The sequence below is a fragment of the Sebastes umbrosus genome, chromosome 23 (genome assembly GCF_015220745.1).
Source record: "Sebastes umbrosus isolate fSebUmb1 chromosome 23, fSebUmb1.pri, whole genome shotgun sequence".
Taxonomy (NCBI): Eukaryota; Metazoa; Chordata; class Actinopteri; order Perciformes; family Sebastidae; genus Sebastes; species Sebastes umbrosus.
This window is the reverse complement of record NC_051291.1, coordinates 13,543,608-13,571,399: the sequence shown is the minus strand read 5'-3', so window position 1 is coordinate 13,571,399 and position 27,792 is coordinate 13,543,608. Positions and strand designations below refer to the sequence as shown.

At 42.3% G+C, this 27,792-nt stretch overlaps 1 protein-coding gene across 6 annotated transcripts in view; it reads left to right on the top strand.

The window, feature by feature from the left end:
• pcloa (piccolo presynaptic cytomatrix protein a) overlaps positions 1-27,792 on the top strand; it is a 72,681-nt gene that overhangs the window by 22,763 nt on the left and 22,126 nt on the right. For 5 of the 6 annotated variants that reach the window (XM_037760944.1, XM_037760946.1, XM_037760943.1 and 2 more), the window contains exons 4-11: positions 10,177-10,374; positions 13,323-17,430; positions 17,773-19,304; positions 20,476-22,546; positions 24,216-24,263; positions 24,898-24,980; positions 25,740-25,815; positions 27,281-27,406. In XM_037760944.1, the coding sequence (XP_037616872.1) occupies positions 10,177-10,374; positions 13,323-17,430; positions 17,773-19,304; positions 20,476-22,546; positions 24,216-24,263; positions 24,898-24,980; positions 25,740-25,815; positions 27,281-27,406 (8,242 nt within the window). The remainder of the gene's footprint in view (positions 1-10,176; positions 10,375-13,322; positions 17,431-17,772; positions 19,305-20,475; positions 22,547-24,215; positions 24,264-24,897; positions 24,981-25,739; positions 25,816-27,280; positions 27,407-27,792) is intronic. The other variant, XM_037760945.1, reaches the window with a different exon arrangement.

Sequence of the window (27,792 nt, the reverse complement as noted above, 5' to 3'; positions counted from 1 at the left end):
ACATTATCATCATATGGCTAATGTGTTTAAAATTCATAAGCCAGACTGACCTGGTACCGGGTGGAACCGAGTCGTACCCTGTGGCGTAGTTACAAAAAAGTCACGATTGAAGATGATCTATTTATAGAAGATATGCACGCCATACCGTTTTTGAATACCTGAGGAGTCTAGTTTAGTTTCAGGGGGAGTTTTTGCTCGTAGCACTTTGATTCCGCCACCAAATGGAGACACCAATGAGCCTGACATCATTCTTTTGGTCTCATTTAGACTGATCTATGGATATATCATACAACACTGTGGTCCCTTCCTTTCTCTATTTATCTCTTTGGTCATATATGTATATTGATCAGTATTTATTGTGTTTATTACTATATCAATGTTTTGGGCATATTGATGTTATTTGTAACATGACTATATGGAAATAAATAGTGTTTTGAAGTAAAAATCCCAGTCAACATGTTAACAGTCAATATAGCCAAAACATGGCAAACGCTCTGAGTATATCTTTATAAATTGTATCATAAATGGTGCATTTTAGCATATTTTCATCAAATATACAGTCCCAGTTGTAGTAAAGACTAGTAGAATACATTCAGTTGCATCATTATCTTTGTTATAATGGTGATATTGCCTTTGAAATTAAGATTTTATACTAGGCGAGGATAAAAATCTTATTTTTTGTGCTTTATTCCATCTCCATTGTAATCTCCATGGTAATATAGTTTATTTGACTCACAATGGATTCATATTCCTTAGCTTCTTACCTTTCAAATGAGACCGGATATATGCATCTAAGCCTTATGGTTGAGGAGCTATAACTGATTCATTTCGGGTAGTTATTTAAGCGTTTTTTTCCAAGGGTTAAACAAGTTAATATAGAACTATGTGAATTGAGCTTTAAACAGGTAGGATAACATTTCTCACTGTAGTCACCCAGACTAAATATGCATACATGTATTGTGCTGTATGGCTCTTTGGATAAAAGTGCCTATTGTGGGACATATTGTATGTAAGATGACTGATAGATACTTCAAAGCCATTGACAGAGGAAAGAAAAGCATTTTAAAATCCTTGAGTGTCTTAGACACAACTTCTTCATTTTCATATGGGAAGCTGACACATGTAGACAGATTATGAGGTGTGTAGATGACACAGATGCAGATGTGAGTGTATATAGGCAACGTCTCCCACCTCTTGCTTTGTGTCAGATCCATTTTTAAATATACACACAAACACACACTATTTCTATTTTTTTTCACCTCACATGGCATTGGAATATCAATCCCCAATGTAGTGACATAGCCACTCTTGTTCGTGACCCGTCAGCTTTGAGTCTGGTAAAAGATTTGCATACAAAATTGGATAATTATCTTTTATTCAACCCTCATTTACCCCGAGAATGTTTTCTCAGATGGCTTGCAGTGGTTTCCTGCAGCACTCTGCTTCACTCGCATTCAGCTACGCAAATTCCCATCTACGATCTGACCGGTACAACCACAGCTGGTTACTAAGCAGCTGAGGGTTAAAAGTACTTTTCTCTGAGGCTTTTTTGACAGCAGCATTCGATTTATTCAACTTCCCTCGCTCCGATTTTGTTACTCATTTTGGGATTAAAGCCAACAATGTCTTGGTCCGAAGCCCAGTTCTCCAGCCTTGAGGCTATCACTGCACACATAACATTAAGTTTCATGATTCAAACGAGAATTACATTAACACATGAACATGGAATCGCTTGAAAAGCCTGCATACAGCACGTTGAAGCCGAGATGGGAACATCTATCACACTGGGACATTTATTAGGACAAAAATCTTTTTTGGCTTACAAAGGAGCTGATGCTGTGATGTTCTGCGTGTCTAGTGCATTATAATTAAGTTGGCCACTCAGCAACACTCATCAATGAGAAAAGGGCAACGACTTCCAGACTTTACTTTTAGCAAGAGCTTTAGCACTGGGAGGTGACATGAGCAGTGCTGCAGTAAGGTCACTAGTCTCATTATATAGCCAGCCTTATTATCAATATAATAAGGATTGTATAGTATTTTCCTTAACTTACATGGTATTTGATTTATCTGAACCTCAGTGGTGGGCCAATCACAGCCATTTATCTATGGGGCGTGTTTGAGACAAAGACTGTAAAGTCGAATGAGGTTGAGGCATTTTGGAAAACAACCAAGATGGCTGCAGCTGATATGGAACTTTCTGTTGAAGCCGCTATCGCATCAGTATTGAACGAACTGCACAGTCTATTTTGGCTAGAAGAAGAACAATCAACTGCATTTCTCAAGCTTTTCTTGAGAAGAAAGATGTTTTTGCCGTGGCCTACTTCCGACAGGATTTGGCAAAAATTCGATATACCCACTCATAATATGTCTGCATGAGTCTGTCTACATTTTTCCTTCGTTCAGGTGTTATTCTTTGCTGGACTTGCTCAATATTTTTTTATGCCAAAGGCATGACCCGCCTACTTGGCTTCTGATTGGCTTATCCTGATATTCTAACCCTTACCCTAACCAATCTCACTCCTCATGCCTATACCCAACCAATCCAACCAACGAAGGCAACCAGTACTAGCCAATCAGAGGCAGAGTAGTGCGGGTCATGCCTTCACCATGGCAGGATTCGTAATTTAGCGACCTGCTGCGTCACACATTTATCATCACATGTTGATCGTCACGTTGATCATCACATGTTGGTAACGCCCCTTTGGAAATCGATAATGAACTGAGAGGTTCCAGATTAATTTGCATTTGTGATTTGGTCTTGGGATGTCAGGCTTGTAGATACTCATGAATCTTGTAATATGGATCAAAAACACCTGTATCATATATTTAACTGTTGAATATGCATATAGACTGGGAACAGGCTAGCCTTGCTCTGTTTGTAGATAACAAAATCCACTACCAGCTCCTCTAAAGTTCACTAAGCACACATTATATCCTGTTTGTTTAATACATAAAAAAACTGAAATGGCTGGGAGCTGTGACTTCCTGGGGTCTTGTCACCATGAGGTCGCCAAGGCAACCAGCGAGGCCACCAGATGCTAACAAGCAAATTGTATTACCTTTGGATGGAGCCAGACTAGCTGTTTCCTGCTCTTTTCAGTCTTTATGCTCACCAGCATTGCTGTCGCCTTCTTCAAGTTTTTTCCCTCATCAGCACTGAGCAATTAAGGCCAAATGAACAGAAGTTAGCCTGGAAGCAGGGTAGGACATTGTGCCACTATACGTGTAAGTGACGTCAACTCCATTTTCAATCTGTACTGTAACATTTTAAGGATTTCATGATGCAGCTTGTCTTGACTTCCTGGCAATTGATTAGCAGATTTACATGGTGATAATGTTAAGCTTGTTGGCAGGAACTGGTGTTGAGTCACCTCCAATCACCATTAAGCTCCTTCGCTTCTACTCCTTCACTCTTTCCCTCACTCTTACACCATGCTCCGTTTCTCTTACTGCCTTTTGTTTTCATTCTGTTAGCTTATCTGTTTGTTGTTTGCTTCTCTTTTGTTCTTCATCCCGCTGTTTTTCTCTTGCCTCTCACACCATTATGACCCCTTTTTTTCGCGCATGTCCTCACATTTCCTCTACCGCTCTCGTCCTCCATCCTCTCATCTGTCTTTATCCATCTGTCCCATCCTTCCTCTAGATCCTCTATTTCCGCCAGTGCCAGGCTCTGTCTAAATTTAGATGGGTAAAACCCTCGTAGGATCCTCGCGTCTTAATCAAAGAGCTGCACCGACCTTCACAACACTCCCAATTCCCAGTTGGAAACAATAACCGAACATGGGCATGGCTGCAGCCCATCTTGTATCAATATCTGGTTGCCGTCTGCGGTTTTCAGTTTGTCTCCTGTCTGTGTCCTTGGAGGAAGTTTGAGGAGGATGGAAAGTCGGAGATGAAAGAGACTCGCACTGAGTCTGTCCTTATTCATTCACGTATAAGCTTGTATTTGTTTGAGACACGTCATGCGGGAAGAGAGAGAGCAAGTTGTCATTTCCTTCCGAGATATTTCACGCCTTTCATCTGAGTATATGTATGACATCGACGCCGACACAAGCTCATCTCTGTGGGTGTTGATGTGTGTCAACTTGTTGGTATGCGTGCACGTGTGATGCTAGGAATCGTCCTTGTAAGATGGTGATGTGAGCGAGCGACTCCCCTGCTTTTGTGAATCATCCATGCTGCTTTTTGCAGAACTCATCACAGCAGACAGACAGAAACGCACACAGGCATGTCACATATTCTTTGAAAGCTTGCAGCAGGAAAGATTGTTATACAAAAATACACCTGTCTCGTTGGTGTTAATTACAAGGCAACGCTGCGAGAGAAGAGCGTACCATCCCGGCTAATTTAGACCCCGTGGATTCGCTCTATAAATGAAATTTTTAATGGGTGTGGTGGTACTGGTGAAAAGTCTTCTCCGATGATAAAATGAGACAATTCTTATAACGAGAGTTAATTAACTTGTCATTATCAATTAATCTGTTCATTAATTTTAGCCATGCGAGCAGCGGGGCTTTACAGAGAGCAATGTTGGTCTGTCGGTAGGTCGATCTACCAACCACCCTTTTTGTCCAGATGGAAATTTCTCAACAACTATTTGAAGGATTGCCGTGAAATTTGGTACAAGAATTCATGGTCCCCAGAGGATGAAGGTTGACTTATTTGTATTTTAGCGAAATATCTTAACAACTATTGGACGGCTTTTTTGGGGAATTCATTTCCCTTTTTTTGTGGACACTGTTTTTGTGTCACATCGCTGTCCTCATTTGTTTTTAGTGGATGGATTGTAATGGAATTTGGTACAGATATTCATGTCCCTAAGGATGAATAATAATAACTTGATGATCCCCCTACTTTTCATCTAGCGCCATCATCAAGTTAAATTTCCCCAGTTTCCCCAATACAATGGTTTATGACCAAATACCTGCAGAACTAATGACAGCCTCAGCTGTACTTTGTGTTTAGTGCTAATAAACAAATGTTGCCATGCTAGCGTGCTAAACTTAAATGGTAAACCTGGAAGGGGTGTAACGGTGCATCGATATAGATCGATGTATCGATTCAGTGATCAACGATCCAATACCATCGATGCAAAGTGAAAACATCGATACATATCTTCATCTTTAAGATGCTCCCTTATTTTGAAATTCCCATGGCACATCTGTGTTTCACGATTTTCGTCCAAGTGCACCCCCTTCCTAAGCATTCAAACAGTGCTTAAACCTGAGAAATGCAGCTCTTTATAGTGAATAACAGGAGGACTATTTTCATTATTTTTATTAAAAAGAATAAATAGTTTTTCATTTAAATGTCAATGTCAAATTTTCAAATCATACTTTAGTTGTTTTTCATGAGTTAATATAAATGTAACTGATAGTGTTAAATAGATATATTGATATCGTCTCATATCGATCTCCGACCCCTGCATTGAATCAAATCGAAATGGTATCGTGGCAGACTTCGTGATATCAGCAAATTTTGTATCATTGTCCAAATAATCAATATAATATCGTATCGTGATGAAACCTGTGATCTACACCCCTAAAGCCTGGTAAATATTTCCTGCTAAACATCAGCATGTTAGCGTGCTGATAACATTTAGCTCAAAGCAACACTGTGCCTAAGGACAATAACGACTAATTGACTAATATAATAAATTATGAATTGTATTACTATTTGAAAAAAGCATGTTGTATGAACTGGGATGACATTATTTGCTTTTTCCATTGCTCTGTATTCTTAGGTGTAAAGCAATCCAGGCTACCTGGGAAGGTAAACAAAGGCTCACTGTTTACAGACATCTGAACTGCATTGGTTTCTGGGTGTTGAAGTCAGAGCTGCCAAAGCTGTAACTTAAAGTGAAGCCAGGAAAACACTTGATGGTCTTTCAGGGCAATTGCTGTAAGATGTGTTAGTAGGAAATACATTGGAGATGGCCACTTAGCAGTCGCGAGTTAAAGTAACATATCTGTTTTTCCAGATGACTTAAAAAGGGGTAATTTAGTTCTGCACAGCAGCTATAAGAAACACACTGACTGAGTGTTTTTGAAGGGGTGCAGTAAAAGCTTTAAGTGTGCCTGTTTGTGATGTGTTGATAACGTCGGTGATGACTGGCTCTCTGAAGTGGCCGACCGGCTGTCTGACTGAGTGGGGTTTTCAGCTTTTTCGTATCTGGCGGCCATCTCTCCGGCGCTCAGTGCCCGGTCTCTCTGGTTTAACTGATAGAGCCATCAAGCTCGCGTGCTCGCTCACGCACATACGTACAAACAGCACAAATGCATCTGTGCTGTGTCCATCATCATGTCTGAGGATTAACTGGATTTCTGTTGAGTTGGGAATGTAACTCACCAACGTCAGCAAACCTTAGCACTGGCATCTTTTTTCTTTCGTTGGCTTCCGAACCGTCTGTTTCTTTCTCTCCTTCCAGATATTAATATCATCTCTTTCTTTACTACTTCTTTCATGTTTTAAATGCTTTTATTGAAAGCATTTGTGCAAACTTTTGACTGTTTTGATTTTTACACTATTTACTTAATAAAATAGAAAAGAGAGAGAGGAAGAGAAAGGAAAAAGAAAACAGAAAAGGGGGTATAAACCCGTCGCCATTACTACTTCTCTCCTCGCCATTTGCTGCCTTTTTAATTTTTGTCTACATGCCACTGAGATGTGTCTGCAGGGGTGTCATACTTTCTAGAGTGTAAGCTTCCTACGGTTCAGGCATGGACTGAAACACGGCGGCTCATGCCTTATTTACCCCGACTTTGCTGCTGCGACATACCCTCAGTCATCATCTTCCATCCTCCTCCTGTCGCCCTCTTTCTGTCTGTGCTTGGAGAGAGGTGGCTTGTCTGCTGCATGGCTTAACATGCAGGCTGCGATCTTCTCTGAAGACCGAATTTAGCATAAACCCCGCTGTTAAGCCAGGCGGAGGCATTCATAAGAGGGAGGGTCACAGAGGAATGTTAGAGCACTTGGTGAAATGTGAAAAGAGGTGTTTACGTCAGAGTGGAGGATGGTTGGAAACATGCTGACTATTAACTCCAGAGTCACTGTATACTGTAGGTGTGTGTGTGTGTGTGTGTCGACAACCCTGTCTCCTGCAAAATTGCGTTCCCATACAACGAAACTGCCTTCTCAATTACGTTTGGAGGGAAACTAGGGCTGCACAATTAATGGAATATTAATCACAATCACAATTTTGGCTTCCCACAATTAAATGAACATAATGGACTGCGATATTGACGTTTAAAATGCGTGCTCCGCTCATAAAAAACTGCATAAATCAAGCGCCTCCCAAACTAACAGCAAAAGATGAAGCCGGTCGTTTTCAGCAGTCTCATATTTTGCCAGTCACACACGTGAGGCCGCCACATGATGGTTTTACGTCGGCACACCGGAGGTTCCATTCAGTTACATTATGGTGCGTTCAGGGTCTACTCAGTAAAAAGGAGTATTAGGCGATGGTAAATTCTAACGCTATCATGATGCGTTGTAAAGATTATAATGTATAACTAAAACTACTATTGTCAAGATTGTTTTTAAATCAAAGCAAATATTAAAATGAAAATACAGTAATTTATTTGCTAATCATTTGAATTATGTGTTTTTTTTCATTTTTAAATAACCACTATAGATGATAATAACAAAGTAAAAGGATAACATTTCGAGTTTTTGACGGTTGAATTGTAGCACAACATGGAGGTGAAAGAAGCAATCTGTTTATTTAAATGTGAAATTGCAATATTTTGTCCCTAAAATCTATGAATAATCGTGATAAATAATCGTGATTTCAATATTGATCAAAAGTAATCGTGATTATCATTTTGGCCATAATCGTGCAGCCCTGAGGGAAACATTCTCCCGGATTATGGATGCTGTTTTAAACAGTTTTAAACACATGGTTAACATTGTAAATTGAAACAAAAATCACAACAAAACTACTTAGTTAGGTTTAGTAAAAAAAAACATCATGGTTTGGCTTTCTCAGATTTCCCTAGTGTACTTTCTCGCTTGTTATACTCATTATTAGACCAGTAATGTTATTATTCCATGTAACTTTCATTAATGGTTGCTTGATAAACTACGTCACCTGCTATGTGCATCGCTCATTGCACTATGCCACTCGCAACGGCCGTCCGCGAACTATTTGGGACACGTTCAAGACAACTATATCTGCGATAAAATATGTTTCCCTCCAAACATAATTGAGAATGCTGTTTAGCTGTATGGAAAAGTACTTTTTATGAGACAGGGCTGGTGTGGAAGTGATGTGTGTGAGGCAGATTATTGTTTGCGTGTGTGGTCCCCATAATACATGTTCTTGTCTTATAGGTATGTGTGTGAGTGTGTATGCACTTTTCTCAAATCCCAGCATGTTGATTGTTTATCAACACTTTTATTACCACTTAAAGCAAAGCAGTACTGGATATTAAGCGCCAATAATAGCTGCAACTCTTGAATTATAGCCCTCGGCAGGGCCTTCGGTGTAGGTATGTTCCTCTAGAGTCCGGTGTTTAAGTGAGTGCATGGGAATATACAACAATAATAAGATCGCCAGGACAAGACAGATTTAGCAGAGCCCTGAGATGACAGATTAGAGCAGCTGTGCCAGCAATGCTTTTTGCTGTAAGGACAACATCCCAGGTGAATTTAAAGAGGAAATGATGGTACTTAAAGAGAAAGCAGCAGTAGCCAATTCTTTAAATTGGTCCGTGCTGTGCCTCAGCGTTTGAATAGAGGTGTAATTGGAACTAAATAAGATGATCAGGGAGCACAGCATTTTGGGGAAAAACAGTTGTGGTTCACTGAGTCGCACAATAATCATGCAGAACGTCCTTGTTTTCAGTCTTAAATGTTTGTAAGTAATTGAATTAACAGGTTTAGGATATGTGCACATTCTACTGTCATGTTTAAAGCATGCATGCACATAAAAATACACATTCAAACACAGTTTCTCTGTTCAGTCTGCTACAGGAAATGTCTGCTCAGGCCACCCAACCCTTTCTGACATGCCTTGGTAAAGCCCTGTCCCATTACCATGCATTATGCATAGGCCTGTCTCTTAAGTCCCATAAATGTAAAAAAGCTTCCCTTGAAATAGAAGAAGTTGAACTGGTGCCTTGTCACAGTCACGTGTTTCATGCACTGGTCAATTTTAAGATTTTGGTCTATTTCACTTCCATAACTTATCTCAGACTGGTGGAAAGAAAACATACAAAATACACAATTAGGTGTTTATTTTACTAAACTTTGTTTATTTGCATTTGTAGATTTCTCCTAATTAAATATGCAAATGATGATCATTTGCATATTTAAACATAAGATTTCAGAAAACTTGTAATATAAGAAATAATTGTCTTAATGTAAGTAATCAACTGGGAAACTTTCATGATGATATCTATTAGTTACATTTTTAACCTAGTCACCTGCAGTGTCAATGGAATTTTACAATCCATATCTTTAAAGGCAGTTTTCTGTAAATGAGTTTTTTCTCAAACACTGAGCCAGAAATCTGCACATCAGCAGCACTTACATACACCAAACGTTCCAGTTCCATTCCTATCTATATTCTGAAGGTTTTTACAGGGGCGTTTGTTCATGTATCATTCACAGCCTGATTTATAGAACATTTTAATCATAAAGTCATGGCGAAAATGATTTTTTTTATGGCTGTTGACAGTAGTTTTCTGATTTATGGAGTGATTAAAGAGATATCCAAAATTCCCTCTGTAAAGACATTTGACTCTAATATATAAACAAAATGAAACAATTTTGAACCTGGTTTTATCCAATGTACACATTTCCATTCTGGAAACATATGCAAATTAGCACATATTTGATGACAAGATGATGCCTCATTTAAACATACATTGTCAGAAAACTTATTTATCTTCATGTAAGTACTCAACTGGGGAAGTGTCATGGTGGTATCTAGTAGGTTTTTTTGTTACCCTATTCACCTGGGGTGTCTCCCCTTAGTTTCACATAACTGTGTTAGAATTCAGAGAAGATAAGATAAGATTTTTCAGCAGCGTTGTCAAGTAATTTCGTACAATTCAAAACATAATACAACAGATCAATGTCATTTTCTAATTTATTGGTAGAAATCATATTGCAGCAAACAGTAATTCATTTGAATTCTTAACTTGTTTTGTTTGTATCTTTGTGTTACAGAAAGAATGGCTCTGCCTCAACTGTCAGACCCAAAGAGCCATGTCGGGCCAGCTGGGAGACGTGCCACCTCCAGCCATGGCGTCCCCGAACAAGCAACCACCTGCTCCTGCTCCCTCTTCCACCCCTGCTCCTGCTGCTGTAGATAGCAAACCTGTAGTAGAAGCACCAGACCTAACCCCACCGGCTCCTGATACCAAGGTAGAGCCCGAAACCATTCCCACACCTCATCATGATGCCCCTCTTTCTGTTAGTGCCCCATCTCCTGATAGTACCCACCAGGAAACACCACAGTCAATAGAACAAAAACAAACAATTGCAGCTGAAGCAGTGTCTGAGCCTGTAATTCACCCTGAGCATCAAGCTCCAATGTCAGAAAGTGTAGCCGAGAATATCCCAGCAGTTGAGCAACAGCAGAACAGCTCTGAGAAAATAGCAGAGGACCACCCTCACCTTGAGACAGAGCCGTCTGATGCTGATCAACACAGTGCAACTGTCAGTGACATCCCGGCAGTTGAGCAACAACAGAGCAGCTCTGAGAAGGCAGCAGAGAACCGTACTCGCTCTGAGTCAGAGCCATCTAATGTTGAGCAACAAGCACAGAGTGCACCTGTCAGTGTAACCCCAGCAGGTCAACAACAGAGTAGCTCAACAGAGGACTTTTCTGTCGCTGTGGAAAGGGAGACGCAGAATCTATTGACTAATACAGGTTTAGACAAGACAGCAGTCCCTGCTGAGGTAGAAACAGAGCCAAATCCCAAGATTACTCCAGCTGCAGCTCCCCTGACAGATAATGAGAAAGTGGAGCCCACTCCAGAAAAGCTTCCAGAAGTGACAACTGATTCAGTTGAGCCAAAACCTGCCTCGATCCCAGAGGCGGTCTCACAGGAAGTTCCTGTTCCGCTTGATCCAAAGCCAGATTCGTCAGCTGCAAATGTAAAAGAGGAGAAAATCACAGAGGTAGAGCTTGCTAAGCCAAGTGAGAAACCTCAGATAGATGAAGCTACTCCAGCAGACATAGCTTTTAATGTGGAACAAACAAACATCACTTCAAAATCTGAGGCTGGCAGTGTAGCACCTGATGTAAAGAATGAAGTTACTACAGAAATAAAAGTAGAACCAGAACCTATAATAGAGAAGCCAGTATGCAGAGAAGATGCTCCTCCTCCTGCAGTTGAGGATGAAGAAAATGTAGCTCCTGTTGACAGTAAACCTGATGAGACCCAGCAAGAATTAAAACTAGAACCAGCAAAATGCATAGAATCTGAAAGTCCTTCTGTAGTGTCAGAGAACAAACATGCTGTCTCAGCTTCAGAGGAGGAAAGTCCGGCTGATAAAGTGGAAAACAAACCCATAGAAAAAGAGGAGGACCTAGCAGATAAGTCACCTCCTGTTGCTCCAGTTGAAGGAGAAACTAAAGCTCTGGAGGAGGCAAAAGAGGAGAATACTGTTGAGAATAAAGTTATTATTGAAGCGGAAATGGCTAAGCAGAAAATACCTGATGAGAAAACATCAGTTGAGATGAAAACAGTGAAGGACACCGCTGAAGTAAAAATTATTGAGAAAGAAACCGTTGAGGAGAAAGCTATTGAGAAGGCAGGAAATGAGAATAAATCATCAAATGGCAAGGCCTTTGCAGAGGAGGGAGTTCAGAAGAATGTAACTGCAGAGATGGCAACTGAGGTAAAAGCCGACGAAGGGAAGGTTTTTGAAGAAGAGGCAACAGTTGAGACGGTAAATGACCAGAAAACTCTGGAGGAAAAGGTTGATAAAGCTCTTTCATCTACTGAAACAGAAAATGTTTGTCCTGTAATAGAGAAGAAAGAAACAGCAACAGCTCCGACTGTCACTGAACAAATCCCAAAAGAAGAGATACATAAAGAGATAGAACCAGGAACAAAGAATGAGCCATCACCTGCTGATGAAAGACTTGTCGAGACAGTATCATTGCCAGAGAAGTCAGAGGAGAAAGGAAAGCTTATGGTCGAAGCAGTGAGTGTCGCACAGAAAGAGGAAAAGCAGACACCTATAGACACAAACGCAGATGATAAATCTGAGAAAGCAGTGGTTACATCTGTTCCCTCAACTCCTGATCCTAAAGAGCAAGAAAAAGTCAAGGAATCAATGAAAAGTGTCGAGATGGTGTCTTCCTCAGCTGTCATTAGTGGGACACAAGTCAGAGATAAATCCTGTGAGGAGAAACTGGTTCAGGAGACAGAAGCTGCTTCACAAAATGCAAACAGTATTACTGAAAATCAACATGAAGTAGAAAGGGAGACGTTAGCTCTGACGGGCAGTGATGAGAAAGCTGCAGAGCAAAAGGTGTCAATCAAAGAGAAGGAAGAGAAACATGACAAAAAAGAGACTGAGTCACAACCTGTTGCTGGCAACATCCACGGACTTATTTCAGTATCAGAGACGAGCACAGTCTGCGATAAAGCTGGCACTGCAGAGTTTGATGTAGGAAAGAACACAATATCAAAGAAGGATGAAGTATCAGAGACAGCTTTTGAACATGGAGGTGTGTCTGTATCAGTAGCTCCAGTCCCTGTAGCAGAACATGTAATCCCAGTGTCTGTAGCTAGTGAGCAGGACAAAGGCCCAAAGGAGGAGAACTCTAACGTGGAGGAGAAAAAGGAGGCTCTGGGAAAGCCCAGTGATGAGGATGCAGTCGCTGAGGTGACCATAGTATTTAGCACAAGTAGTGGTAGATTATATGATTGTCTTTGTACATCATTTGCTTTATTTCTGCCAAAACCAAATTAAAGTTCCTCGTAGTGACTTTAATATCAAAACACTGCAATATGCAGTAGAATGTTTTGATTACAGACTGCATGTATCAAATACCAAATAATAATTTAAATGTAATTTCCATCTTCCATGCTGCTGTAAATGCTTAGTACTTGAACTTAGTACAAATAGAAATTGAGATATTTTACCAAACTGGCCGGGTTTTGTTGCCATTCCCTTTATATGTATTGGAAAATACAATTAATTGAGTTGTAGAAAGCGTTATTTCATCTCCATGTTATTCCTCACACCTACACATGATTCAGACGTAATAAACTCAAAAATCCCAGTTTAGATATTTAAATTTTTCATTGCAATATCTGAGGAAAATAATTAACTGTCTTATTTCAATTCAACAGGTGAAAACAGCAGTGGAGACCTTGAAAGAGCCTGGGGAGAAAGAATTGGCCGCCAAGGACAGCAGTCCCACCAGCCCATCAGACCTAGCCAAGCTGGAAAGCACCGTCCTTCCCATTCTGGAGGCCCAGGCAAGCACACAACCAAAGGACGATGAGGAGAAACTAACAGACACTCTAAAGACCAGACGTAAACTAGAGGTGCTTCCTCTCTCGCCTGACTCACCCAGCTCAGAAGATGACAGGGAACTTTCCGAGAAGAATGCCAAAGGTACCACAAAGAAAAAGCTCCTTGTGCCCATGGATGTCAGGGCAGATTCCCTGGATGATAGCAGCGAAAGCTTTGGAAAAGAAAGCCCGATGTCTGGGGATGATGAGGAATTTATCCGGAAACAGATAATGGAAATGAGTGAGAATGAGGATGGTTCCCCGTCTGATGAGGAAAACCTAATTCGACGCAAGATCAGAGAGAACGAGAAGAAACAGATGGAACAGAAGACAACAGAGGCTGTAGAGAAGAGTACATCGGGAAAAGCCAGGCGACTTACCAAGAAAAGCACTATCAGTCCAGATGATGAAGAAGATAAGCAACTCCGTGGCTCATTGGAAAAACCTGATATAGACAAAGAGGAAGGACAAGAACCAAAAGAAGAGGAGCAACAGACTGGTACTGGAGTTCGCAAATTCCAAACTATGGAGCTGAATTCAACCAGCAGCCCTATGCGTATACATAATGATGATGGAGAGCCTGAAATGGAAAGCCTTACAGACTCTCCAGATGATCGGTCTAGAGGTGAGGGGTCATCCAGTCTACATGCGTCCAGCTTCACACCTGGGACATCCCCAACATCCCTCTCATCACTGGACGAAGACAGTGACAGTAGTAGTCCCAGCAATATCCGTTCTGGTGAGGGTAAACAACACAGGAAAGCCAAACACAGGCAACCTGGTCAAATGCTGCCAACTATTGAAGACTCCTCTGAGGAAGAAGAGTTACGGGAAGAAGAGGAGCTGCTCAGGGAGCAGGAAAAACAAAAGGGCTCTGGGAAAAAATCCAAGAAAGACAAAGAAGAGATTCGAGCCCAGAGGAGGCGAGAGCGTCCGAAGACACCACCAAGCAACCTTTCCCCCATTGAAGATGCCTCGCCGACCGAGGAACTGAGGCAAGAAGCTGAGATGGAGGAAATCAGACGATCATCCTGCTCTGATTTCTCCCCCAGTATTGAATCAGATTCGGAAGGATTTGAAATCCATGCCGCAAAGATAGCAGCGGTTCAGAAAACCTATCGACTGCCTATATCAGTATCTCTTCAATCCCCAACAGACGATCAAAATACTGATCAACCCCAGAAAAAAACTCTCAAATCTGCTGATGAGGCTTATGAGGAAATAATGCTGAGGGCTAAGTCTCCAACACTTGAGAAAGGCGAGATTCAAATGGGAAAAGAGTCTCTTTATGGAGGTATGCTTATTGAAGACTACGCCTATGCGTCTCTTATCGACAATTCAACAACTGATCTGGGGGAGCCAGAGAAGATTGTTGTTCCTGCTCAGCCCAGAACGCTGAGATCACCAGATGAAGTTTATGAAGACATGATCAAGAAGAGGAAGGAATTCATGAAGCTGGAGCAGGAGTATCAAAATATGCAGCCCAAAAAGGAAAGCACTACCCCAGAAATTGTGTTGCAACTTGCTGAGAATACCTTCTGCCATAGCAGCACAGTAACGTTAGGCAAAGATGGAAAGCCATTGTTGGATGCTGAAACTGCCTATGAAGAGCTGATTAAAAGAGGGCTGACTCCTGGAACAAGTCCAACTCAGGAGCCAGAAGTGGAAGCCACTGCATCTCGACGGGCACTCCACCCCATTCCAGACTTGAGGGTGACGCAGTGCTCTTCAGGAGAGTTGTCTTCTGATGATGAGAGTATGATTAAAAAGGAAGAGGATGTAACTGCGGTATCAGACACATCATCAGCTGTGGAAACTGAGCCTGTGACAGTGGTTTCCGAGTCCCCTCCATCGTACACATCAGACCAGCAACCTCACACCACAATCGCAGAATCCCAGGCTGATGTTGTTGACTTATCTAGTGCACTCCCAAAAACATCAGGCCCTGTAATTGCCAGTGTATCACCCTTGCCCACAGTTCCCCAGTACACACCCGGTATTCCAAGCGTAGTGTCAACTGCCCCACCTATACCCCCCAAGCCAAGCGTCATACGTAGGGCTAATTCTCAGGAAAAAGCGGAAGTACCTGTTGCACCGCCACTGCCTCCTCCCACCCCACCAAAACCTACTGTTTTTCCCAGGAAGGCTCCGGTTCCACTTCCACCTCAGGCGTCAGCAACTCCAATCAGGCCAGAGGTAGTGGCTATGACTGCAGCCCAAGGACCACCTACAAGACAAGCAGTTACACCAATGTACAAGCCTCATGTTCCCCCTCCTGTTGCCCCGAAGCCATCCATTCATGCAGGGATTGGGGATAGCCATCGACCAGGACATGGTGTCAAACCACCAATTGCACCAAAGCCGGGCTCACAGCCTTCTTCACCTGCCCATGCTCCACATCCATCAAGACCCACCGTACTGCCCACTGGTTCTGGTAATGACACAGCCCTAAATCTGAGCCCTTCTTCTGAGAGCAAGCTGTTTCAACCCTCACCAAAGTCTCCCTCGTCTCCAAGATATGCCAGCAATCTTCGTGACACATATGTAGTCATCACACTGCCATCTCAGCCCAGCTCTCCAGTAGACAGCATCTCAACTCAAGCTCCCTCTAGCCCTGGCCCAGTATCTCCTTTACGCCAAGCTCAGCCCCAAAGTTATCACCAACCACAGCCTCAACCTCAATCTTATCCACAGCAGCATCCGCAACCAGCCCCTCCTCAAACAACCAGGGTGCCTCTGGCATACACGCGAGTCACAGAATCCATTGAAAGTCAAGAGATTTGTGGCCCAGAAAAACATGTATCTAGTTCTTGTCACATAATTGAGGCTATATCTGCCTCGGCACAGCCGCCTGTGGTTATGCCTAACCTGATCTCTCAATTGGTCACCACCGAAGTCCAAAGGACCACTTTCTCTGTTGTTCATGAAAGGACATCACCACCAGTGCCAGCTCCAAGGGCAAATGGCGTCCCAATCTCAATGGAGAAACCTAAGCCCCAATTGCCAGCACAGAATGGACAGGCCGTCCAACCTTCTGAGGTGGTAGACCTTAGGACTATGAAGGTAGACCCTCAATCAGACATGAATGGTGTGGATCTGTCCTCTGGGCCAGACTCAAGACGTCAGTCCTTTGCGACTGATGTCAGTCGTCAGAACAGTGCAGTGCAGTCACGTGTGGTCAACCTCAGTGCTGAATCATCCACTGTTTCTATAATGACTGATAGTATCACCATTGTGACCTGCTCTGCCACAATTCAGCATTGTGACAACGTAGACACCTCTCAATTATCTTCAGTGCCCCTTCAGCTAACGAAAAACAAAGCATTTGAGCCCGTTTCTCAAATTATATATCGGCCAATTGATTCTCAGCCCTCCTTTGATAGTGGTACAGAGATCCCTATCAACCTCTCAGTTGGATCAAGCACAGGTGGAGGGACTTTCCAGACCACCCCTGTCACTATTGCACCCACTTGTATTGCAAGTTGTGTCGCTAATGGATTAACTACTGGTACAACCACAGTGGCAGGAGCTGTTGACCTCAGCACGACAAAACCATTCAACACTATGGTATCAGTGGATGCTGCTTCTGCAGACGTTGTCACAGCTGTAATCACAGATGATGATGGCAAACCAGTGGATCTGACTGGAGGAAAAAGAGCTGTATGCTGTGATGTTGTGTACAAGCTCCCATTTGCAGGAAGCTGCACGACTCAGCAACCTACCACACCCCTGCCTGAAGATCGTTTTGGATATCGTGATGACCATTACCAGTATGACCGATCACCTTACGGCATGAGAGGGTTTGGTGGAATTAAGCCGTCGATGTCCGACACTAACCTAGCAGAGGCTGGCCTGTTCATTTACAAGAGTAAGAACAGCTATAATTTCAGTGGTACCACAGACTGTGCTGTAGATCTTACCTCAGCAAAGATTTCGGATGCAGGTCAGTGCAGTGACATTGCCGACCTGTCACTTAAATGTCACTTTGAACTGCCTCGACTCATTCATGGCTAACGTGGCATTTTTTGGTTTGTTTTGCTTTTCTTTTTGTTTTGCATGGACAATTCGTTTTTTGTTAATTGTTTTTGTTTTTTTTGTCCTTTCACCGTAATATTTTTGCATGTGCCTGCATGCTGTTATCTTGTTCATACTTGTTGCACTTCTCAACATTGGATTTTTTTCCCCTTTTCCATCTTTTTAATTATTTGGATATGGCATGGCTTGCTTCAACATTGAATAAGTCTGCATTATTTGGACTCAACTGATATTTTTTGACTTTTGACAGGTGAAGCTGTTGACTACTCCAAGAAAGGAACTTACGCAGGAATGACAATTCCACCCTATTCCCAAGCCAGAGTCACAAGTGCTGTTGGTACACTCTTTGGTACAAGCAGCGTCTTGAGGTCATCAAATGGGGTGGTCTATTCCTCTGTTGCGGCACCAATCCCATCTACGTATGCCATTACCACTCAACCTGGGTCCATCTTTAGTACATCATACAACTCTCTATCGGGTATGCATACCAGCGACACCATGCCTTCCCTGTCCAACCTCCAGAATTTGCCCCTTACACGCTCCCACAGTTTCCTGTCCACCATCTCCACTACCGCGACAGAAGAACAAGGAGATGCCCCACTCAATCTAGAGATCTCTAGAGTGGGTAGTACTTCTGCTTTCGCCACAGCAACAGCCTCTTTATCCCTCGACACCTACACCGATGCATCCCTGGAGGCCATAGCTGCTTCACTGGAGGCTCTGTCTTCACCCATGGTTCCTGGGGATGGCCAGTATCAGGCGGAGCGTGAGAGGCTAGAGATGGAGAAACTCAAGCAACAGCGCTTGGCGGAGGAGTTAGAGTGGGAGCGCAATGAGATTCAGCGGTTCCGAGAGCACGAACAGCTCTTGGTGCAGAAGGAACTGGAGGAGCTGCAGTGCATGAAGCAGCAGATCCTTGACCAGCAAGAAGATGAAAGACAGGCTCACCTTATGATGCAGAAAGAAACCTACGCCCAGCAACAGCAGCAGCTTGAGCAGATTCAGAGACTCCAAGAGCAACTGCGCATGCAACTGGAAGAGCAAAAACTTCGTCAGATGTACCCAGGTGGGGACATGCCAGGGCACGGCGTGCAGGAAGCAATTGTCTTAGGACCTGATGGCACAGTGCTGTCCCGAAAGATCACGGATAGCGGGTGCCAGACAGATGAAGAGGATGAGGCAGTCAGCAAAGCTTACACAGCAGGGAGAAAAAAGAGAAGTGCTAAAAAGAGTGTTGACAGTTGTGTGCAGACTGATGATGAGGATCAAGACGAATGGGAGGCTCAGACAAGAAGCCGACAAAGCCGGCCACGCACTTCCAGGGGTGATAGGGGTGGGCAGTCAGAGATGTCTCTTAAAGCTCACACTGAGATTTCTATACAAACAGATACAGAGGGCAACATTAGAATGGACACGAGGATGGAGCTGTCTGACTCTGAAAGGACCTCACCAAACAAACGACCTACCCCCTTAGAAATAGGCCAGTCTCCTAACCTCAAAGTTGATTCCTCTACGCTTCAAGCCCCTCCTAAATCTCCCAAAGTGCTCTATTCCCCAATATCCCCCTGCATATCTCCTAGCAAATCCCTCGAGTTTGTGTCCTATGAGAAATCGCTGGGTGATACAAGCCCGCAAAAGCTAAGAGGAAGTGCGGATCCATCAAAAGCCTCTCCACCAAGTCCCCGGGGACCCAAAGCCATGCAGAGATCCATGTCTGACCCTAAGCCCATGAGTCCAACAGGAGAAGAAAGGGCAACATCTGGCACCCAGTACAGTGATACGGTGAGTAATATCACTTTAATTGACATAAATATAAGAAAGAACATAGACTCTGGCTAACACAAACACAAAAGAGGGTTTAAGAAGATGAGGATTTTATTTATGTTTAAACTTTTCTTTTGGAATATGCAAAACTAATTTAGATGTTTCTGGACAGGTATTTCCAGCGTGAGCCCATTTCTTCTTAAAATACCATGGCAGCAGCTCCAATGATGGCAGTTTTTCTTAGTTTTGGTTTGTTATGCCATTACGTACGGCACTAGTTTCATTTAGCTTGTCATTTAAATTAATGTAATCCACTCACAGTACAGCTACATCATTTGACTGTTTTACTCACACATGAGTAAATATTTGTCCAGTGCAAACAAAAAAAGTTACCCAATGCAGACTTGAATGTTCTTCATACCAATAAGTACTATATGTAAAAACTTAAATTCTGCTTTAACTTTAAGGATTCCAGTATGCATTCCTATCATAATACTGTACTGTGTGTTATGAAAACATAAAAGGCTGTAATTTAATTTTGGTTTGTGGACATACATAGGGAAAACATATACAGAGAGGGAAGTAAAAGACACAACTGAATAGGCTACACATCCCCACATAGGCATCCTGTGCTGCTCCTGGCCCTCATGGGGTATGGAAGTCATTTTTCTGCCTGGGCAATTCACTGTTGAGAATCTCATACATACAGAAAAGGATGGGAAATGAGCTGAGCTTGCAGGAAAATACTGAGCTGTCAGAGATCCATAGAGGCTTAATGTGAATAAATTACTTCTTAGGCATGTGCAGTTTAGTGAGTAGTCGGTGACATTTATGAGCAGAAATACCTTACTGGGAGGCACAAAAAGGTGTGTTTTCTAATAACCTTTAATAACCTCAAATACACCGTGTTCATATCCTAATTTATAGTCACGACTTTATATTAATATTACACTATAGAGATACTAGAACTGATGCCCTTTTCTGCTTTTTTTAATTTGATCACATAATGGAAGTCTTGCAAAATGTAGCAATTATCTCAGGTGAATTTCATCTGAGTAATACGATTCAGAGAAAGCAATTCTTCACATTCTGATCACTACATAACCAGCTGACTCATTTATTTTGGGGATTAAGGAAACTGTTTGAATTCCTACAGCCCTTATCAGTTTTTTGTTTACTTTTCTTACAGGGGAAAGGCTCAGGTGGCACACCAACAGGCACTCAAAAGAAGGTGAAAAGGACTCTCCCCAATCCACCGTCAGAGGACGAGTCAACGACGAGCGGCCAGACAGCATACAGCACAGGTTCGGCCCGCCGACGAATGTGCCGCAATTCCAACATGGCACGTGCCAAGATTCTGCAAGACATCGATCGTGAGCTAGATCTGGTGGAGCGCGAGTCTTCCAAGCTCCGCAAAAGACAAGCAGAGCTCGATGAGGAGGAGAAAGAGATTGATGCCAAGCTTAGGTACCTGGAGATGGGCATTAATCGTAGAAAAGATGTGTTACTAAAGGAGAGAGAGAAGAGGGAAAGGGCCTATTTACAGAGCGTTGCCGAGGACAGAGACTACATGTCAGACAGCGAGGTTAGTAACATCCGAGAGACGAGAGGTGGGCGCGGAAGTGGTGAAGACGAGGAGATTGAAGATCATGGTCTTGAACGTCCCAGGACAGCTCCCCAGTCAGAACTGGAGGACTTTGTCCCACCTCAAACCAAGCATGAGTATGGAAAATACTCCCAGTATCAATACAATCAAACCCAATACCAGCAGTCTCTCTACCAGACTCCCCAGTCCTACCAGTCTCATTCTCTCTACTCCTCTGTCCCCTCGCTCACTAGTGCCCAGCAGCAGAGTTACCACCAGATGCTCCTGCTGCAGCAGAAAGCCGCCAGACAAGCCGCCCTCCTCTCAGAGCTGGACGCAACGAAATATGAAGTCATTAGCCGCCAGCCTGATCCCACATCATCAGCCTACCTGGGAGTCAAGTATGACAAATATGGCAACCACCTTGACCTCAGGGCCTTGGACGTGGGGAGTATAGCACGTAGCCCCATGTCAGCAGTTTCTGACTCCTATTACACAGATGTAGACCACCATACACCTCGGAGTTACATGTTGCTGGAAGATGCTGCAGAGCTGGCTAAGGGCTCCGTAGGTATGTCTTCATCTTACAGTCTGGCTGAGAGGGAGCTGGCCAAGGCGGAGAAGCTGCTGCGTAGGAGCGCTGCCGATCTGGGGTCTACTGACTATCTGGGATCCACCTCTAGACTCCATAGCTATGGAAAGACCCCAGATGAGGAGGATACAATGGAGGAACCCTACGAACTGAAACTCCTGAAGCAGCAGCTCAAGCAAGAATTCAGGAGAAGCACGGGTGGGACGGAAAGCTTGGAACAACTGACAGGCCTCTCCCAGAACTACTATACCCCGAGCTCTAGCATGTCTAGCTACTCCCAAAGACACTACCCAAAGACAGACAAGTACAGCATCAGTCGACTTACTCTAGAGAAGCAGGCGGCTAAGCAACTCCCAGCATCCATGTTGTACCAAAAACACAAGACTCCATTGTTAGAGCCTAAGATCTCCTCCAAGTATTCCTCTATTACAGACAACAGAGGTTTGGAGACGGATTATACCAGCTATCTTGGGTCTACCAGCGCAGCTGCAAGAGCCAGCCGGCTCTCGCAAGATGAGCTCACCTTCGGCCTTCGTAAGAATATCGCAGAGCAACAAAAATACCTTGGGTCCACCTTGGGTGCCAACTTGGCTGGGTCACTAAACTTGGGCCAGAGCTTAGGTTTGGACTCTGCCTATCCTAGTGGCAGTCGCTCAAGACCCTCATCCAGGCCCACATCTTGCTACGGCCTGGACTTGTCCATCAAAAGAGACCCTTCTAGCTCTTCGCTGAGGCTCAAAGGGGATGGTGAAACATCCGGGGACATACCAAGCTATCAAACCCCCTCCGGTCGCACCAAACCTACAAGCCTTCCCATTGTGCAAAGTGGCCGCGGCCGACTACCCATAGTGGCCCAGAACTCGGAGGAAGAGAGTCCGTTGAGCCCTGTCGGACAGCCTATGGGCATGGCCCGCGCATCAGCAGGACCACTGCCGCCCATCTCCGCTGATTCAAGGGACCAGTTTGGTTCCTGCCTGTCCTTGCAGGACTCCCAGCAGCAGCAACTGATCATGGAAGAGCCAACCAGGGGTAGGGGTTATGTGCTGATGGATGACCTTCAGGGCACCATGTCAGATAGTGAAGGTAAAAAACAGACTTGTCACACTGTCACTCTTTTCCTACTTCATGTTTCATCCTTGAGAGTGTCTGGTTATGGTTTGTCTTGCTTGCATTTAGGACTATTGTATATAATATTTAGCTGTGTATTTATTGTAAATCTGCATGCATCTAACCTTAACTTTGGTGAACGTATCCTCTTTTTGTTTTCGGGTGTCAGTACTTTTGGTCAATCAGTTGAGATCTGGTGTGCATGCAAGCCTTTGTATGTCTTATAGGGTGTGCTTGAATGTATCTCTATGCATGCACTGTGTTTCTGTCTGCATTCCACATATTGTGTAACTTTCCCATATTAGTTCACTGCATGATACCGTACAGTCGATCTTTCTGTTACAGCTACATTGTGTGGGAGGTTCCCCTCCTCAAATAGCAACCGCTCACTTGTGGAAGTCTGCGTTTTATTTAGAGCATGCTGATATTTGTAGCTGTTAAACTCTTAAAGAAGGCTTTCTTAGTCTTTCAAATCCTGCTTGTTAAGCATACAAGGCTTGAGCCACAATAGCAGAATAATCCTTTGAAACTTGGGTCAGATTTTGAAAAACAAACACTGAAAAAGTGCCTCCCCCACTTGCAAATTTTAGATAGTCGGTACAGAATTCTGTCAGTTGAACCACTTCCTTCACAAATACTCTCCAAAATAACAGAATATTGTAATTACACAGCCAATAGTACATGAATTATATTTTTGGATTCTACAATAGTTGAGGTGTAAAGTGGATAATGTGGGTGTATATCATCATATTTAAGTTTATACTGTATATACAGTATATATAATATTTGTGGGTTGGATTGTTATGATGCCCAACTATAGGCAAAACGTTACCAAATTATGACATTCCTAGAAAATAATACTTTAAAGCAGGACACTGTGATATTTTTTGAAATGCATGATATTTGGTTTCAGCACTTATATGTGTGTAATAAATATAAAACTCTAACTTGCATGTCTTGTTGTGAATACTTGCCTGTTCTGTGATACATCATCAGTGACTTTATGTTGCATGGAATACATTTATGCCTATTATTAACCTTTCTGTACAGCTTCTTTATACGGCATTTTCTGCCTTTTGTGTATTTTTTATTTTAAAACAGGAAAAAATCTGATTAAAAAAAAAAAAACAATAATGCAAGAATACTATTTAAATTATCATTTGCTGAGCAAACATTCACATTTTTCTTTATTTTTCTCTATACTTACTGAAAGCATACAGTATTACGTTTTTGTGAAATGTGCTGAACAGTGTCTTATTCCAACAGGAAAGAAAATCATTATTTTTTAAGCAAGTATGTAAATCTCAGTTTACTGCTTGGTAAAAGCTATAAACCATCAATTCAATTTATAAGCAACATATTGCTGATGGGTACTCTTTCAGTTATGACTAAAAAAGAGGTTTTATGGAGTACTTATGCAGCAACGACTTGGTCAGTTTCCAAGCCGAGGAGAGTGTTTTCATGAAAAGGGATGCAAAATGTGACAGTTTTAGTAATACTAATAGAGCTACCATTGTTTATCTTTCTGGCTTAAACATCTAAAGACCCCAGTTCTGAGTTGTCTTGAATGCAGCATAACTACTTGTTAATAAATTCATATGGATCCCATCATTTTGCAATATAAACCCATTTGCCTTGATTCCAGCCCTAAGTGATTCCATGATGGCTTTGAACAGAGACGATGCGACCAATGGTAGAGTATTAGTTCAGTTCTTTAGTCATCCATTAGCTAACACATTAACCTGCACCACAAGTCAAATGCACAGCACCATAAAATGATGACCAAATGTTGGGGAGGTTTAAGACACCCGTAAAATGGCAAATTAACTTTAATTTGCAATTCTTCAAACAAATTTCAGTGCTCTTCTCTCATCTTGTACTGATACTCAATGTTTTAGAAGAAACACAGTCACTTTCCTAACAATTGGAGTAATTAATAATACGAATTATGTACATACCCAACATTTACATTCATAGAAAGTTACTGCATTATAGGTTCAGATTATGCTACTATACATACCGTACTAATACTGTTTTTATTCACTCTCAAACTGCATTTTTTTCCTTCTTATTTTACAATACCTGTGAAAATATGTTGTGTTCCTTGGCTTTCTTTCCCCTTTTCACAAGAAAGTGAACTCTCAACTCTCTCTGGCCTTTGTTGTCCAGATAGTTTTATCCCAATCACTATTTAGTGAAGACTTTCCATGAATTGAATCCTGCTTAATGACATGTTATCACTTTTTATATGAACTGAAGAAGCCCATCCTATATATTGGGATGAAAACGTCTTGGTTCTGAAATAGTGCTTGTTTTTGTCCCTGAAGCCTACCACCTTAGACGAGAGGAGACGGACTGGTTTGAAAAACCTAGAGACGGGCGGTCGGAGAACGGACAAGAAAAGAGACAGGTGAAACAGGAAAACACACACACTGTACACGTACACACTGTAGTAAAGTTCTTGCATGTACTGTATACCAAGTACAAGCAGTAATGAAATGCATGCACCCACATTCAATCACCTGTATATCTTTGTGGTATATATGTTCACGTTAACTGCAGACACTTAAAGAGGACCTATTGTGCTTATTTCCAGGTGCATACTTGTATTTTGGGTTTCCACTAGAACATGTTTTCAACTTTAATGTTAAAAAAACAACTTTATTTTTCTCATACCGGCTGTGCTGCAGCACCTCTTTTAACCCTCTGTCTGAAACACTCTGTTTGACAAGTCTGCTCTGATTGGTCAGCTGGCCCACTCTGAAGCAATTGATCAACCAAACCAACTCTTTGGACTCCACTCTAGCTAGCTTCGTTTGAGGGTGTGCAAAACTAGCCGCTATAGGCGGGTATTATGCAAAATGTGTTACTTGGTGACATCACCACATTACAGAAGAAAAGGCGGGACTTCAAGCAAGGCGTTTCAGGCAGTTCAGAAGCAGTGTTTCTGTGGGGGGAGAGTAACTCCCTTTGGTCTGGACTTTGGGCTTTATAACTTTACAGACATTTAACATGCACAAAAACAATATATAATACACTAAAGGAAAGAGAAAAAGCACAATAGGTCCTCTTTAAATGCTGCATATATGTCCATATTGCAAAGCTTACTTAAATGTTTCCCATTTATCTTGTATGTACATGACATCTCACCATTGTGTATGGGCCACAGGGAAAAGGCCCGTACTACCCCTTCCCTCACCTCAGGGTCAAACTGCAGAGGGATCCCAAAGACCGCAGTGTCTCAGGTAAAGTACCACAATTTACTACATTTAAAAAAAGCAGCATGCTAAGAGCATTTAAAGAGGCATTACAAGCTAATGTGTTATTGACTGTGATGCATGCATTAGATTTTTATTGACCCCGTTGCTTACTGACTGCATCAAATATTCACCGCATACACATTGTTTTCCCTTTATTGAATTTCAATGATTACGAAGTAGATATTCACAAAGGCAGTAAAACGTACACATTAATATGGATCATAACGGTCCCATTAGGCTTACAGAGCATGACTAGTGTGCGTCACGCATTCTATTTACTTGATATTCATGCCAGATCTCAACAAACTGGCGAGTCACTTCCCCTGCCATTACGTTCCATCACACCATTCCTCCAGGCTCAGAACAGGCAGACATTTCATTTCCTGGCTTCCCTTTTGATTTGGCTCTTTTCCACGCTCATCAGTCATCGCCATGCTCAAAATGGCGTATCCCTCACACTCAGGATTATCTTGCACAATTAACAGACAGCCCACAAAAGGAAGCGATTTGTTTATGAGGACCCGGTGCTGAACGGAGTCATTTTTGTTCTTGCTTCTATAACCTGGTTAAATACTGTACAAATGAAGGAGGTTGTGCTTCTGTGTACATTCTGTTTGAGGGACATGATCAATATGTGGTTTATGGATAATCGGTAGAGGAGGTTGGCATGTGTGCTGTTGTCTGCTGTTCTACAAAAGCAGAGAGTAGTAAATACAGATGCAGAGAAATTGAGGAAAATCATTTAAAGTTGTCAAGCCGGCAAACTGAGTAACAGAAAGGTTGTAATGCCATAACATACATAGCACCTAAAATGCCTTTGGACAAACTTCTGAAAACACACATACAAAATGTGTTCCATTTAATTTCTTTTTAAGAAATGTAACTTTATTTTCATTAAATATAGTGCATAGTTATGGGGATTGAATGTAGGTTAGTTGACGTTTACACCTGTCTATTGATTTTGAAGAGCGGTATAGAAATACAGCAAAACAAACAACAAATGCGCAGGAAAAAAAATCGAAAGAAAAGAAAAAATTCATTGGCGGTAACACAAAAAAAAGGAAAAGTTATACATAATTTATCACAAGTCACAAGGTATTAACACATGACACAGTTAACCTGTTAGACCATTAACAATTCACTCTCATTTATTTCAATCAGACTAACGACAGGTCGCCTTATTTTCTCTAGATGTAATAAATTTCCTAATTCCTTCAGCCACATATCAAATATTGGGGACTTTTCAGATTTCCAGAATTGTAGCATCAGTTTTCTGGCTATAGCAGTGTGGATAGAGAGATGGCCTGGTTATTTGTAGCCTATTTTTCTCCCTTTTTTTGTCTGTGTTGGTGAGTCTGCATGGGTGTGTTGAAAAAAAAAAGGTAGATGTTACAAGCCAATGAGACTATCAGACTAATTAATAAGTCTTTTGTTTTTGGTCCCTAAACAGGAAATGGTCTGGGTATCCGTGTGGTTGGAGGGAAAGAGGTCCCTGGCAGTAACGGAGACATCGGAGCGTATGTTGCCAAAGTCCTACCTGGTGGAGCTGCAGAACAAACAGGAAAGATTCTTGAAGGTAAGCTCTTCTACCAAATTAAACTTCCCCTTGTGCAAAAAAAAATCACTTTTACGGGGAATGTTCCTAGAACATCACATGGTTTTATAAGGGGTTATGTGCCAGACTAGTTCTTGGCCTTTTGACTTCTGTTGAATAATACAGTAGCTTGAAACTGCAACAGTTACCTATTCCAATAAAAGTTTGTTCACTAGATATGTGACCTGTGATTTCACCCTTACACACCTCTCACTGACACCACCTCAGGATAAACTGCTGTATGGTATAACACATTTCATGAGGTGGTATTTATTTCACATGGGGGGAGTCTGGGTACCGTTAACCCACTCGCCCTCCACAGTCCATCTGTCTGCTCATAGTCCCCTTTAATGTCTGTGTTGAGCCAC